Source organism: Cryptomeria japonica, chromosome 6 (assembly GCF_030272615.1).
Source record: "Cryptomeria japonica chromosome 6, Sugi_1.0, whole genome shotgun sequence".
NCBI classification, from domain to species: Eukaryota; Viridiplantae; Streptophyta; class Pinopsida; order Cupressales; family Cupressaceae; genus Cryptomeria; species Cryptomeria japonica.
Window position 1 is genome coordinate 4110127 of NC_081410.1, and position 17657 is coordinate 4127783.

At 36.3% G+C, this 17657-nt stretch overlaps 1 protein-coding gene across 1 annotated transcript in view; it reads left to right on the forward strand.

Annotated features, from left to right (window-relative positions):
• Window positions 1–17657, forward strand: part of LOC131077555 (uncharacterized) — a 164545-nt gene that overhangs the window by 131258 nt on the left and 15630 nt on the right. Inside the window, exon 13 of the mRNA XM_058015073.2 lies at window positions 15483–15663. Within this exon, the coding sequence (XP_057871056.1) occupies window positions 15483–15663 (181 nt within the window). The remainder of the gene's footprint in view (window positions 1–15482; window positions 15664–17657) is intronic.

Sequence of the window (17657 nt, forward strand, 5' to 3'; positions counted from 1 at the left end):
CCATCACAGGTAATTTCTATAATCTTCCTTGTAAAAACTTGCCTCCTTTATCTTAGTTCACTGCCTTCTAACTCACCTTGTCACCTGCAAGACAGATTCACAACACAACCCTGCTGCAAACCACTTCATGAAGTGTTAGTGCAAAAAAGAAAGGACTACTTTTATATCAGCAAGCTTATAGTATACTTTCCACTATTGTTAATGCAACCTAGGCTTCTTTTATATTGAGTCAGCACAGGGATCCATACTGTTGACTATAATATGAAAGATTACCCAAGTTACAATAACATTTGTGAAAGGTATCCCTGCATATAACCGAAATTTCCATCTGTCATGTTATCCATGCTAGCACCTTAACATTCTAATCACAAAAGTCTCTTAATGTAAATGATACAGTGAAAACTAAGCCAAAAATGCAAGTGTTATGGAGATACTTCCTGCCTCTGCACCCTGAAGATAAATTTATCCAAGTAACCATAATTCATACCTGGTTAGTCATGTCTGAGATGCTAATATAAGAAAGCTATCATTAAAGTAGATGCATTACTGAAAGATATATCCTGATTATAACCTACGCTACTTCAGTATATATATGTCTGTAAATGAAACAATATCAGTGTCCTTGCCCTTATTTATCTATATTATAACAAAGCCATATGTTTCCGAGTATATGTCATGTCCCAATCATCCCTTTTATCAAAATGCATTCATAATCAGGCCCATGTATGAAGTTTACTATCTATAGACCCTTCTTACCTATGTATTAGAGTAATTATATCCGAATACAGAAAAAACCTTGTTATGAAGATATCCTTATCCTTCATTATCATCTGTGGCTTCCGTGCTAGAAGCCTATGACTCCGCAACCCCCATGTCGATGGGGTTTTCAGCTTGTATCGGGGACCAATCCTCATCGATCATATAGTTTACCCACCATTCTCCTTTCGGTTCTTTTACCACACCAAGCCATTGTTTGAGGAATGTGATATTCCTTATTATATCTGGTTGTCGTTGTAGAAAGGATTTCTGATCCTTGATGATAAGAATGGGCCTCTTGAAATCTATTTTGAGTGATTCACCTTTGTCTGTGGCCTCCGAAGCCCTGATGTAATCTTCCGGGTAGGGGATACAGAGAATGTCATCAACACAGTTAATAGCCAACTCTAGATTTAGCATTGGACACAAATATTAACGTCATTTGATTGAGCTCATTATCTGCACATGTAGACTATTTAGAATACATTTCTGAGCCCATTTGGTGTAGGTCATTTTGGTGTACTGTCTAAATTTTTGAGGTCATTGTCCTAAGGATTTTAAAGTGTAGGAAAATTAATTGACTTTGATGGTATGATTGAAATGGTGCAAGCAAAGCAGCTATTATTGATTTAAAATGTTATTATAGACAAAGAGGAAGTTGGTTATTCATCAATAACCCTTAAACCAAACCAATTAATTTTATCATAATGATAGTTAACAATACTATTATTATATATTACAGTTACTATAGGTTATGATATATGATGTAATAAAATGATGCTTTGAACTTCATTTTCTCAAGAGTGAAAAATAAATTGAATGAATGATTCAATAATCGGATAATCTATTCAACAATATACAAGCGTATGTGTCCAAGGGGTTGAGCTTAACTTGTTAAAACACTGGGTTCTCACTATGGAGACCCAAGTTCAATTCCCAATAGGGACATCTGAAGTGGAATTCTAAGTTGTGACTCTTAGCCTTCCATAGGATGGGGAAGGTCTTGGGGTCAATCTAATCAAACATAATAATAATCATAATTCAAAGATATGTAATGGGGATGGGGCCTCCTACTGTGTCCCCACTGGTTCATAGCTCCAGTGAAAAGCTATTCAGGCTTCGGCCAATTACCGATCGAAAAAAAAATAAAATAAAAAAATAAAATAAAATAAAAATACAAGCGTATATAAGGAGATTACAAGACGACGTTCTAAATTAAGAACAAGTCGTTTAAAGTGAACTACTAAAAAGCTAAATGCTAAATAAAGCTTAAAAGCCAATTAACTAATAAGAAAAAGCTAAATGCTAAATAAAGCTTAAAAGCTAATTAACTAAAAAGCTAAATGACCATTAAACAAGGAACTAAATATAGGTGACTAAAATATAATTAAATATTCTAATACCCTCCCTTAATGGTCATTCTATCTACTAACTACCCTACAAAAGACACTGCAGGTCTTTTGATCACAAATGAAAAGAACACTCTGCTGTGGTGGAGACCCTCCCTGGATCTTAAAAGTGTTAATGACCAAGAATACCAAAATCCATCCAACTTGACGTTGAGTAACCAAACTGAAACCTGAAACCATGATTTTGAGGAAAATCGGCAAACCCTATTGCAAAAGAGTATCAACTCCAAAACTGACTGCAAGATACCACGATTGCAGATGTTCGCCCTGGTAGGTGCGACCCAAACTAACTGCAACAAAGCACGATTTTGAGGAAAAAACCGTCAAACCCTGAAATAGGAACCCTCGAAAAGAGAATTTACGATTTTGAGGAGAAAATCGAAATACCAAGAAATCTGAGGTTACAAATCATCGTTTTTTTGGAAAAAAAGGGTAAAACCCAGATAATTATAATCTTACGTGAATATCATGGATTACAGATGAGATAATTTTTAAGGCAAAATTATAAACCTTGCGAACAATTTTTGAGGAAAAAATCGTGAAAACCCTCCCATGATTTTTTGTGGAAAAAATCAGAAAATCGATAGACAATTTTTCAGGAAAAAATCGTAAAAACCTTGGGACCTGTAAGACGAGGTCTGGCCTAAATCAATCTGATCAAGGCAACGATATTCAAATATTGTGAACATGCACTGTTTCCAGGTGTTGTGGTAGCTGTTGAACTTCCGACTGTGTTCCAACATGATGTTGTTCAAAGATGCCATCACAAAAATGGAGGTTGAACGAGGTCAACCTAGTGAAAGCATGAGAAAAGAATTTGATTCAAAAATCAGAATCGAAGCAGCTGCACAAAAAATTTGAAACCTTGGAGGAGAATTTTGGCACGAATTCCAAGGCACGAATTTCGAGGTTTGGAAGAAACCCATAAATTAAAAAATTTCTGCAAACTTAAAACAGCATAAATAGTGCCCAAAAAAAACAACAAAAATCCCAACGTCCACAGAAATAGCAGAATTTGTGAACTGTTTTAAAATTCCAAGGCAAATTGCTGGCACAAAATTCGAGGCACAAAAAACGAGGCACCCAGAAAAATCTGAGACCAACCCCAAAAAGCTCTCGAAAAACCCACCAAGAATCTGAAAATAGAATGCAGATCCGATGGCTCAAAAATTGAGGCACAGAAAACGATGCACTCAGAAAAATCTAACGAAGACCCAGTTGAGGTCTCGAAAAACCCACCAAGAATCTGCAAGAAAAATAAAATTTTGACTTGAACTAAAGGGTCAAAACCCTAGTCGAAAATTGCAGAAACCTTAGGAAAATTTTCAATCTGCAAAAAAAAGCTCGAGGTTGTAGGCCCGAAAATCTCCAAAACTCTAAAAAAAACATGAACTGTTGCCCAACACAAATTCGCCCACGAACCAGAAACCCTCGAAACCCTCAAAAAGCCTTCAAAAAAGCAAAATCGTTTTTTTATAAAAAAAAACAATAAAACAAATCTGGAAAATATTCGAGAAAGAAGGCCATGAATTTTTATTAAAAAATTCGCCAAACTTTAAAGAATCCCATCGACCCGCTCTGATACCATGAAAAATAAATTGAATGAATGATTCAATAATCAGATAATCTATTCAACAATGTACAAGCGTATATAAAGAGATTACAAGACGACGTTCTAAATTAAGAACAAGTCGTTTAAAGTGAACTACTAAAAAGCTAAACTCTAAATAAAGCTTAAAAGCTAATTAACTAAAAAGAAAAAGCTAAATGCTAAATAAAGCTTAAAAGCTAATTAACTAAAAAGCTAAATGACCATAAACAAGGAACTAAATATAGGTGACTAAAATATAATTAAATATTCTAATAAAGAGCACTAGTCAAGAAGTGTTGAAAAGTGTTGAACTTCACAGCTGCAATTGATTGGGTGAAATGTTGGCATAGTGCTCTTGAGTATAGCTAACTTGGAGCTGAATATTTTACTGTTGAACATTTTTAAGGATGAAGTGACATTGAATGAATGAAAGATTTCAATGATGTCCATGAGACTAAACAGTCTATGGGACTGAGATCATCATCATTAGTTTATCTTCAGATTCTTTTCAATGTCGGATCTTCTGCTGTTAACTTTGACTATGAGGCTGGCCATCTGGTTGATCCATTCTATTTCCACCACCCCCTTATTGCAGAATATGCAAGCTCTTTCTTCCCACTTTTCCTTGGGTATCTACATGAAATTGTGGATTGCAAACAAATTTCAACACACCTTGATTGTGAACAGAGTAGGTTGTTTCTCAGATATTCCCTTTCCTTCCATTGATATGAGATCTATGGTCCATTGGGTTTGGAGCATACCGATTTGTGCTGACCTACAATGTTCAATCATGATAACTCTTAGTACTGTCAAATTTTTCTGGAGGATCATGAAGAATGTGGGTGTAATGTATGACTCACATAAATCTAGCATTAGCAAAACTCAAAGAGTTTCAGGCCCTTGTTGAACATTCAATTGTTCACCTCTGTAGAGCCATTTGCTTATATGGAGAGGGGCAATTAATGAGCAGTGAGTTGTAAGACTAGTTGAATGACCATGATCTAGAGACAATTGATCACTTTATATGCTGCAACAAAATGGTGTTGCAGAGAGCCATACTTGTACCATCATGGACATAGTATGAAGTATGTTGGTTCCTGAAATCTAGGCAGATGCGATTCAAACAATAATGTATTTGCTAAGTAGAGCACCCACAAAAGCGTTCAATGGGATTACTTCTAAATAAGCTTGGACTAAGAAAAATTGTATTATTTCATATCAAAACGTGTTTTAGTGTACAAAATTATGCACACCACCAAGGTGCAAAGAAAGAAGTTGGATGAAAACATTTTGAAGCACATCATTTTTAGACATAACTTAGACTCAAAGGGATATTGGCTAATGGATCTTGATACAAAGAAATTGTGTTTCAGCAGAGATATTGCCTTTGATAAAGAGAGTATTTACAACACACCTCCCTCACCATCTACTACATTAAGGATTTGAAGACAAACATGAAGTAGGTGTAGAAGGATTCAGAGACAAACATGAATAACAAGGTGAAAATTTACTTTATCAATTTCCATCCTCACCTACTATGCATAAAATAGCTAAATGATATTTCAACACCATTAAGGACATGAAGTTGGATGTTGTAGATATGTCTAGTTCAGGGTAAAAAAATTGCAGCTAGACTGGTGGGAAAAGTTAATTTAGCTCTAATGTCACATTGATTTTGAACTCATAATTAGAAACAATGAAAGAAGCTCTTTAGTTGACGCATGACCACTAAATACTAGACATTGATGAAGAATAACACGAGGTACTTATTGATCTTCCACTAGGGAAGAAATAATTGGATACATGTGGATGTTCAAGATAAAGTACAAAGTAGATGGAAGTATTGACAACTATAAGGTTTGACTTGTAGCTAAGGGCTATGCTTAGGAGGAAGGCATTGTGCAAAGATCAAGACCATTTAAATGGTTTAGGCTATGGTAATTTAGTTTGGTTGGCAAGTACATTAGATTAATGTGATGAATGCCTTTTTAATGGACTTTCAAGGAGGAAGTCAATATGACTCAACTAGAGTGCCTCCCTAGAAGGCTAGATGGATGTGAGTAGTTGTACACATGTATGACACCTACCTAACCAATTACTTTACCAAATAATGAAATAAAATTAGTTGAGGGTGAAGAAGACTTATTTGAGAATGTTAGACATGAAGAAGGTAGGGAATTTTTGTTTCGGATTGAACAAACTCGATCCCCATCCTTACCAACTTTGCACAAATGTGAAACTAGGTCCCATTTTATACATGGCTACTTAAGGGCGAAAGAATCACAATCACCTTCATGGGGACGTTAATTTAGCTATAACGTGCATTGTGGTTTAGAACTTGGAATCAAAAACAATGAAATAAACTCTTGAGTTGAAGTTGTTGGAAACTTGAGTTATGTTGAGTTGTGTTGTCATTGATGTCAACTTGTCTGGTGTTGTCATTAATGTCATTGTATGGTTTAGATGATTCAAAAGTGAGTGTTTTGTTGTTGTTGTGAGGTCTGGTGATGATGTTGAGTAAGTTTGAGGTGTTTTTGAAAGGCTGGTGTAGTATAAGTTTCGATATGCAGGAAACAATATTTATATGTAGGAAAGAGTATTTATGTCCCAGTGGAAGAATGCTTTGCATTCCTCTGGTTTGTGAAAATTATGATGTTCGGTTTTGGATATAATGTTTATGATATGTGTATATTGTACTATCAAGTTTTCAGGTGCTCTGTTGCTCAAATGGTAGAGTTGGTTGTTGTTTCTAATGGAGAGGTGTCTGTCAGAACTGGTCTTGAGAATGCTTGGCAATTCTTTGATATGTGGATTCAAGTGTTGCGGCTTGGAGAACATGTTCATTTGGTTTGTGCAGTGTTTCAGTTCAGTTTTCTAGTGCTAGTTTGATTGGCAACTGAAGTTATGTTGTTCTGTGTTTAGTGCTTTTAGCTGGTTTGGTTTTTAGCTGATTGAGGTGGTGTATCTTATTTGGATCATGTTCTTTTGGTTTGGATATGCATTGTAGGTTGAGTTTGGATGTTGATATGGGTCTCACCATGGCGTGTGTAGATTTTTAGTGCGTATTTTGCATTGGAGGATGTTTTGGGGTTGGCCAGTTAGTTTGCTTTATTGTTTATCTACACGTTTCATTTGATGCCAATTTTGGAGGATGTGTTAGCATGTGTGGTTCATTGGAATCATTTTAGAAGGATGTGTGGTGATGTGTTTGGGTGTCCCCTCTATCTCCTGGATTGGACTGCATTTGGTATTATTGGTTCAAGTGGCCTAATTTATGTAATATTGTATATTCTGTTTGTGGCCAACCTAGTTGAGGGTTTTAATGAATAATTTTGTATATATAGATGTACAGTTGTACGAGTTGAGTTATTGATTGTGCGTGAATTGATGTGAAGTAGATGTGAATGATATGCAAGCAGATTTGGTGCGAAGTCAGTTTTGAAGAGCTTTGATGATATTTTTAGTGTGACAGTGGTTGATGTTAGATGTGTTTGCCATGATATTGGTCGCTTGAAGATGGTGTGTTCCTTTTGGCAGTTTGTATAGTCCTATGTATCTTGCTCTGAGACATTGAATCTCAGTTTTGCAAGTCCTTTGTATCTTGCCCTAAGGTTATGGACCTTAGTCTTGCAAGTCCTATTAGGTGCAGTGAGCTCCTTGGCTTTGAGCCTGAAACATTGTAATGAGTTATTCATATTGTGAGTGTGATTCTCATTGTGGTTTTTCCCTGTTTAGGGTTTTCCATGTAATTTTTGTGTTCATGTGTTTATTGTGATTTGTGCTTTCATGTTTCAGAATTGTAGTAATAAGTTAATTGTGGTTTGAAGATTTATAGATCAAAAGAAATGATTTTAAGGTCTTGACTGATTCACCCCCTCCTCTCAGTCCTGCAGTGCGTTCAACAGAAGTCATGTAAAAATGCCATGGGTGTTGAATACTAGACATTGATGAAGAATGATATGTCGGAACTTGTTGGTTTTTTGCTAGGAAAGCAGGTTGATGCAAATGGTTTTTCAAGATAAAATACAAAGCAGATGTAATTATTGAGAAGTATAAGGCTCAATTTGTAGGTAAAGGATATGCTTGAAAGAAAGGCATTGATTATGTAGAGACATTCGCCCTCGCTAATAAAATCAAGTCCATCAAAATTTTGGCTTTGATATCTCAGTTTGTGATGCAAGAGAGAAAACAAAACCTCCCACCAAACCCAAAATTTCAAGCAGATCCTTTCTGCTCTCTTTTGAATATACAGTTACTGAACAAAATCACAACAGCAATGAGATATATGTTTTTATTAAAATTTCAAGAGCAAAACAACAATTTAATAGCATAGCAAAAATGGCCTTCACATTGGCCTGGTTCTGTATTCCCCATGCATTTTTTTGCTTCCAGACCAAACCAAACTGTATTGCCTGATTCATCTCTCTATGCAGCCACCACACACACTTCCACAATGAACAATGCCTCCCTCTTATATTGCTTTCTCTGGAATTTTATTTTCATCGTTTCCTAAAGCCTTTTCAACTTCTGTTCAATCCCAAACTCTGCATTTGGCTTTTCACCTGCCAATTTCAGGCAATCACAAGCCATGAGGATTTTGGCAAAGGGTGTGGAATATGGCTTTACACCTGTCAATTCATTTGCTAAAATGTTTATTAATTCCATTTTTTGTGTGATTTCTGCAATCACTAGATTACATTCGATGAGACTTTTGGTCAATGAGTCCAGTGCCAAGTCTATGCTTCCACATTTTGCAGACGTCTTCCACGACAATCACAACTAGTTTGGATAAATCCTTGAATGCAATATTAATTAACTATAATAGCAGTTTTGGAATATTAATGTGATAGCAGATCCATAATTGATATTTATATGAACAACAGATGTAATCACTAATTATTATGCTCAAAGCTGAAAATCAGAATAAATGCAAATCCCTTATAACCATACTACAATATTGGGGAAATTCCTCTATCCTTTATGCATCGATGGATGTCCCTGCCCTGTTTCAGAGCTCACATACTGGCTGTGATGTCACTTATTGAAGAAGCTGGCAAAGGTCGTTATGGTGGCTTTGTACCAGCCGATTGCATTTACTTAAAAGTAACTAAAGCCTTCTCAACAAATTCATTTCATGTATACCCTACGATCATAGCAATCCATGAGACACCGTTTTTAGAGGCATTTTGTCAAACTGTTCATATGCCTTCTTTTTTCACATTTCCCATACAAGTTTACCATGCAGTCTCAACTACAACATCTAACTAAATTCATATTTTGTATGTCGTGATGGATATTCATACCAATTTCCATAACTTAGCATAGACTGCGAGGATGCTAATAAAGGTTGTGGAGACTTGTTGATGTGTTTTTCATGCACATGCGAACACAAAATAAAATACCAAAGTATCTTATCCTCTCTTGAACAAAGTTTTCCCGAATGCTGAAGATTTCGCCCAAGGATCAATCGAGGCAACTCTAAGGTTCTTATATGTAGGGTCTCTACGTGTGGATAAGCTCTTGCGGTATGATGTGATTTTGCTGGAATCACAAGGGGACTTACATTTGATGACCTGAGCGTCTGATTTACTTTGGATATCACTGGAACGTGGGTCTTTACTGATCCTTGATTTTTAAAAAAGGGAAAAAAGGATAAGGGTTGGAGAGGAATCTAGTTCTAACACTAAGAATGTAGGAGCAATGGATGATCGTTGATGAAACTCTAACCGAGTCTTGCTTTGACATGCTATGATCATCTTTACAAGGTTAGTGCGATCTTCTAAGGATAGCTTTATGATGTTCAGATCACCACTACAAGCATAGACACCATCAGGTTGATGCATATCAATGAAGAAGCAATAATTGAAGTTAAGCTTAAGTTGAATGATTCCAGTTGACTACGCAAGGCAAGTTTGCAATCAACAAACCGGTAGTAGTATGGATATACAAATTTCACCATTGATCATACAAATTTCTTCCATTCATCTAATAACATGAAATTAAATTTGAGAGGTATAGGGACCATGCAAATTGTAGAGTCGACACATAGAATTCACCATTCCTTCAATGAAGTTTACATGTCTTTTGCAACAATGTCTTGACAACAATCTTTGCCTTTTCTTTCTACTCTACTCTAAAATGTTATCTACTATTGAGCTACTAATTATTGACTATCTCTCTTTTGCTAACTCCTAACTATTAACCTTTACAAATGAAGAGCCAGGGCTTTATATAGAGAGCCCTTTACGAATTGACGACTTTGATTGATTTAGAATCAATGGCTAGGATTACAAGACAAAAACCCTAATTAGGGTTTGTTATAACAAACTTCCTTAGCCAATGAGAAAATTACATTCAAGGAGTGAGGATCAATAGGAAGCAAGGGAAGGTACACCGAAGTTAGTGCCGTCCTCGATAAATTAGGTACATTGAATGTGGACATGCTGAGGTGGACCAATCCGACTGGAGGAAAAATGACTGGGATGCCACCTTGTTTGACGTTTGTATCTTGGTTGATCCTCCTCTGTCCTTGATGCGAAGAAAGATGCACTCCTTGATCTTCTATGTGCTTGATGAGGCTTCCTTACTGTCAAGTTTTCTTTCTCCGGTAGCATACCTCGCCTTGAAGTGTTGGTAAGGTCATTCTTCTCTGTCATCATGTGGTTCCTTTGTGTGGCGAAGTGAAGGATTTGGAGATAACTTGCAACTCCTCAAACGCCTGTAGTCTTCCAATGCTTCAAAATACCTTGAGTCCTTTATGCATTTGGAATGTCCTTGATGATGATGGGCTTGGAAAAGATCGTCCTTTTCCTGATCTTCTTCCATCTGCAAAACAAACCAAAAGATGATTAAGTACACACGATATATTTATCCCGATCATAGCATTTTTTACCTTAAATCATTAACAAGAAGGCATCAAAATGGAATTCGCTTAGGATCCTCCCCAGGGACAGGCTCTATAAGAATTTCACTCTGGACCCTTTGGAAGGGTCAGGAGCGAAATTTGCAAAGTTGCTCAATTAGACCTCATTTTCAACATTACCTTACCAAGATCAAATCATTCACCTCCAAAATTGCCAAGGAATAGGTTTTGCTCGAGGACCTAGGCAAAATATTAGACCTCCTAAGAATTTCGCTCTGGACCCTTTGGAAGGGCCAGGAGCAAAATTTGCATTCTTGGCTCAAATTCTTCACATTTTGTGACCACAACTTGCTCAAATGCATGCCTAAGGATGTTTTTAATCTCAATCAACACTAGGCTTGATGCAAAATTGGGAGCAAAATAGAAGTTTTAAGAATTTTGCTCTCGACCCTTTGGAAGGGTCAGGAGCGATTTTTATGATTAAGTCCAAATTCCATCATTTCTCTACTCCAAAATGCCTCCCAAGTCAAGCATACACTAGTCTTCTCTCCACCAAGGCCTAGGAATCCATCTCTTGATCTCAATCATGAGCAAACTAGGTGATTTTGAGAATTTCGCTCTGGACCCTTTGGACAGGTCAGGAGCGAAATTCATAATTTGCTTGATTTCTCTCACTTAGCTCTATCCTTCTCACTTTCTTTTACCTGGACTCTCATCTTTGGATCCCTCTCTCATGAAGGCAACACTTGTTTGACCCCTAAGAAGGCCTGAAAGGAGAAATTCGCTCCAAATCATGGCCAAGGACAGGACCTATAGAGAATTTCGCTCTGGATCCTTTGGAAGGGTCAGGAGTGAAATTCAAGTTTTAGCTCAATTCCTTCACATTTGGTGGTCACAAGCTATTCAAAGGCATGCCTAGGGGTATCTTCAAGTTCAATTCACCTTGATCAACATTTGTCTTGACACAAAATTGGAAAAAAAAAGAGATTTTGGGAATTTCGCTCTGGACCCTTTGGAAGGGTCAGGAGCAAAATTCATATTTTGAGCTCATTTCTTCATCTTTTCAACTCCAATCTCCATTGCAAAGCTAATATAAACCAATCCACCTTCAACCACACCATAGAAACCAAGGATTTGACCTCATCTAAAGGGAAAATAGGTTTTTCCAAGAATTTCTCTCTGGACCCTTTGGAAGGGTCAAGAGCGAAATTCGTGATTTAGGACAAAATCCTTCACTCCTTCACTTTTAATCACTTCCTAAGGCAAAAACATGCTAATCCACTTCCAAATATGCCCAAGGAACTAAGATGTTGGTCTAAACTAGGAAGAAAATGAGGTTTATGGAGAATTTCGCTCTGAACCGTTTGGAAGGGTCAGGAGCGAAATTTCCATTCTAGGTTGATTTCTCACTTCTTCCATTCAATCCACGTTCAAACTTGATCAAACTCACCTCTCCTCACCACAATCAAGTCTATTTGCCATCCTCTTAGCTCAAAACAAGGTCCTTCTAGTGCTTAAGGCAAAATAGAGGGTCAAAATGAGGATTTCGCTTTGGACCCTTTGGAAGGGTTAGGAGCGAAATACTCATTCTAGGTTGATTTTCACCATTTCGTCGCCTCAATCCACCTTTCAAAGGGCAAGAACACATCAAAGTCCTTCAAACCATGCCTTAGGAGTCACAAATTTGGTCATATCAAAGAGAAAAATAGAGGATATGGAAATTTCGCTCTGGACCCTTTGGAAGGGTCAGGAACGAAATTTTCTTTTTAGGCTCATTTCTCACTTCCTTTCTCCTTTCCTTGGCTTGGATATAACTTGTTAGGCCTCTCCCTATCATCATCTAGTTCAAATTGGCATTCACTTCAAGGTTTTGTGAAGAAATAGGGTCTTATATGAATTTCGCTCTGGACCCTTTGGAAGGGTCAGGAGTGAAATTTGCATTTTGGGTTGATTTCTGACTTCATTTTTCACATTTCCTTATCCAAACAAGTGTTTTGCCTTTAATAATACTTGGGACATGGATTAGTTCATGGCTTTGGGCAATGTAAAATGTCTTATGGAGGAATTCGCTCTGGACCCTTTGGAAGGGTCAGGAGCGAAATTCCTATTCTAGGCTCAATTCACCTTCAAATTGAATTGACTTTGCCTTAGACTTGATCCTAGATCCATTTCCTTCCATATCCTTGCAAATTTGCTCAACCATTCAATGATTTAGGTGAAGAATTAGGTCCTTTTGGGAAATTTCACTCTGGACCCTTTGGAAGGGTCAGGAGCTTGAAATTTTTTCGCTTTGGACCCTTTAGAAGGGTTAGGAGAGAAATTTGCAATTATGCTCAAATTCCTTACTTTTCATCACTTCACTTTGTTTCTCACCTCAATACTCTCTCAACTACGCCATAAGGACAAGGTTTATGAGCCAAATTAAGACCAGGAAGGGAGATATTAGGAAATTCGCTCTAGAACCTTAGGAAGGGTCAGGAGCGAAATTTGTCTTTAGTCTCTCCGTCAGGATTCATATATGGAATATAACATTTAAGTATAAGTGACATTTCCTTATACTTTAAGTTATATTCCATATATATTGTCAGGATGTTTGAGAGTGGTTTCGGACCTCCAGGAGTTATAATGCAAAATCTAGTTTTTGGAGGATTCTTCAATTTTTCAGACTTAGTCAAATTTCAGGATCAGGATGACATTCCAGACTTAGCCAAATTTTAGGACATTTGAGGATCAGGATGACATTCCAGACTTCTCAAGGCGAATTCGCTCTATCCTTGATGTAAGGGATGGGACCTAGGAGGACATTATGCATTCAACCAAGGTTTGATCTAGCAACTTGAAGTGCGACCGGATAGTACACAAAAAACACCTTAGGAATGATCTAAATAACCCCTAATCACTCAATTGACCTGACCTCTTAAGGAGATCCACCTGCATCAAGCAGAGCTTGCTATCCTAATGAGCCCCCTGGCGACCCTTCAATGCAAAGACTAATAGCCAAGACTAGGCAACCAAGCAAACTAAACTAACCCTAGAAAGCAAAAAGTAGGGGTCCCCATTTGCAATGGGGCGATGTGTGAATACGTCACAACAAGACTTCACTCTCGTAAACTGTAAATAACAACCAATAGAGAAGCCAAAATCAAGACAATCAAACAAAAACTAAGAACACAAAAATTGAAAATCTTTTTGGGTGGTGCTGATCACCAGTTCACCCATGTGCTCCTGCACCAGTTTGGTTGGCAAGAACATCAAATGGATGTGAAGAGCACCTTCCTAAATGAAGATCTTAAGGAGATATTCTTTACAACTCAACTGGAAGGATACATTGCACTTGGCTAGAAGTGTGCAGGATTGTAAAATATTTCATGGTTTAAAGCAATTTCTTAGAGCTTGGTATATCAAGATCAATGAACATCAGTTAGAACATGGATTCATTAAGAGCAAGGAGGGGATATTCTGATATTTGAGTGTATATATTGATGATCCAATTGTCGCTAGAAATTCTTAGAAGATGATTGAAGCAACAAAACATGATCTCAAAATGAATTATTATAAGACATTGCTTGAGAATTTCAGAATGGTAGATTGCATGCCCATGTCAACTCTCATGGAGATATGTTTGCAACGATTAAGGAATGATCCATCACCCAAGGTAAATGCGACTCTTTATGGCTAGTTGATTGGGGGTCTTATTACTTGACATACCCTAGGCCATATATTAGCTATGCTGTGAGTGAGGTTCATGCAGAAACCAAAGGTATTGTATTGGAAATCAACAAAGCAAATGTTGAGGTACATCCATGGTACAATGGTGCATGGCATGGAGTATAATTAGAATGCTCAATTTTTCTTGACATGATACATTGACACAGACTACATGCAGATTCTTTTGATGATAGGAAATCCTTTTTATGATTTGTATTCTTTTTGGTTTCTAGTCCGATATCATGGGGAACTAGGAAGTAATTTATTGTTTCTAAATTTTCCACCATAGTAGAATATTGTGGTGTAGGTGTAGTTGATTGTGAAACAATGTGGATATGTCACATATTGATAGGAATGGATTATTGAGAAACAACCTATATTCCTCTTATGTGACAATCATTGTGTGCTGAAACTTGTTTGCCATACAATATTTTGTGTCCAAAGCACATTGAATTTGTGTCAGGTCATCTGTGAAAAATTTCAACACCAATATATTCAGCTCTAGTTTTGTTATACTAAAAAAACTGTGTGCCAGCATTTTCATCAAATTGCTTGCAGCTGTGATGTCAAAGTTTTCTGAAACTTATTCGATATGTGTGTTTTAGAAATTGATGTAATAAAGAGGGGATTGTTAGCATTGTTTTATTACATTAATAAAACAATGCTGAGTATGAGAAATGGTGTTTCCTACATCCAATGGTCATATTAACGGTCACTATCAATACTTCTTGCCTTTGAATTTGGTTGGTACATGGGTCCCAGCCACAAGTAAATCTCTCACAGTATTTTGCTTCTAAGTCTGGCATCTTCATGATAACTTTAAAGTATAAACTAGATATGAAAAATAAAAGAAATTGAGAGTTTCCTTTCTACTATTCAAGAATGTTCAGAGGGTTTTATTTTTATTTTTTTCCTTTAAATTTTGGAGTAGCCCTGATGTTGTTTACTAGATCTTGTAAGAATTGTAACATCTTCTGTTCTCAGACTTTTAATGCTCTTGATTAACATGCATAGTTTCCAGAATTTGCATGTTATTTACTATTGTGCTTGTTTTAGCAATTTTTTATCTCATTGATAATGGAAATGGACTCACCTGATTTAATTTATTGCAAAAAAGAGAAAACTGAAATTCAAACTCAATAATGTTTGTTGGCAGGTTCTTTGGCCTAATGGCGTTTTCATCTCTAAAATCATTGATTCCCAAGAAACGGACTTCTACCATGTGAGACAAGCCGCTACTCCACGAAGCAGCCATATTAAGATCTCAGCACCACTGTCTTTTGAGCAGCAACTTGAAATGGCTCGTAGAGCTAGATTTGTTCATGACACCCTTCTTGGTGAGCTACCATTTCTTGTGCTTGTGGACTATAGTTAAAATACATTGTCTTATGGATAGATGGATTTCCAAGTATTCTGCTGGTTTTTTTTTTTCTCATAACAACACATTTAATGTTGCATGCAATATAAATATTTTCAATGTCACTGACAAAAATTAACTAAAGCATATATCTATATATTGTGATAGTCTGCATTTCTTATGGTAATGTAATTTATTTATGCTCTTGTCAATATATTATATTTGTTAATACTAGAAAGAGAATGCCCCTTAACCCAAAATGAGTCAGTAATCTCTACTTGTATAAACATTGTACTTGGGCATTTTGACCTTGATAAATAAATTGTTCCAAATAATGGAGTGTTACACGTAATCTGTAATGTCCTTTTAAGTTCAAAATTAGGAAATAGGAACAATTAACTTGCAAAGATCAATTTCAAGAGACTTCTTTCCTTTAAAATCTCAATTAACACTATGAATTATGATCTATGATACCACTCAAATGTTTAGATTATGCAATTGATCAGATATATATAGAGAATGATAATCTTATTCAAAGAATAAAATATATATATTGGATATTGATCACTGTTGTATCTGATATAACTGATAACAATTATGCAAGGATGATCTTGATGTTCAGTATGATATTAGCATTCACTGATTTGACAATGGAGAATATGCTATATTGTCTTCCTATCGCATATAGCAACGAATTGCTATTTCTGATTTCTATCCTTAAATATATGCAATGTATGTATGATGATATCACTTGTAGCGACATGTTGCTGTTTCAGATATGAATATGTATTCTTGCAACACTGATAATGATGCTGTTTCTGATATTGTCGATTTGCACTTGAAACAATGGTGCCGTCCCTGAATATTGCCTTCAAACTATGCAACCGAAATATGCCAAGAGCCTGATGCTCTACGAGCAGATCCAATAAAGGATATAAAGAGATAAAGGTTTCCAAATCGATGCCCTTGATAGAACGAGTTCGATCTTCATTATGTATGATGGGAAATGGTTGTCTCCTAATAGTTATGACTCTTCTTAATTGTGCCTCTCCGTTTGCATCTTTTCATAGCAATCGGTTTGTTTATCATAATCACCATTTAACATTAACTATTCCAAATTGTTGTCTTATTTGTGATTAATCATTCGATTAGTCAGCTTCTTCTAAATTGATTTGTTTTAGCTTATAGACATGTTCGATCTTCTTGTACCTTGATGATCTAAGGATACCTGGTGTTTTATTGATTCGATATGCCGATTGGGATTCTGTTGTCATTATTTGATCTGATTACCATCATTCCTATTCTAATGATCATTGTTATCTCTGAATCGCTGTTATATCAAGTGAAATTGGATGTTAACTATTGTTCGACAGGGTTCATTGAATCTTCCTTCGATGGATGCTTTAGTCTAATCATGAATCATCGAATTGTCTTTGATAATGATAATACTCCATCTGATGGCAGTGGTAATGAAGAATGGATATATATGATTGATGAAGTATGGATATATGTTACCTTCAAGAAGAGGAATTGGCATAAAATATTTCCATGATTACTACAGCATTATGGTCATTGATTCAGTATGGATCATACCTTCCTCATGTCGTCTTGATGATGATGATGACGATGAAACATTATCTTATGAACATATCTGATTATGGATCTATTATTGGTTATGTTAATCATATTTGACCAACGTCATTAATGGTCGAGTTGTGATCCATATATGTATAAGATGGATTAAGGTCATCGTACTTGTCATCATGTACTTGGTGTGTTGCATGCTCATGAAGCCTTCTTCCCTTGATGGATCATTTCTTGACTTAATTACATCTTGATCTACTATGCTTCTCTTGGAGTCTTGAAAGGAAAATTGTGAAGTCTTATGGAATAACATGATTTTCCATAAATATTGGCATTGTGCACTGATTAATATTTGGTGAGCAACTATACTAGTGTTTTGTTGGTGAGCAG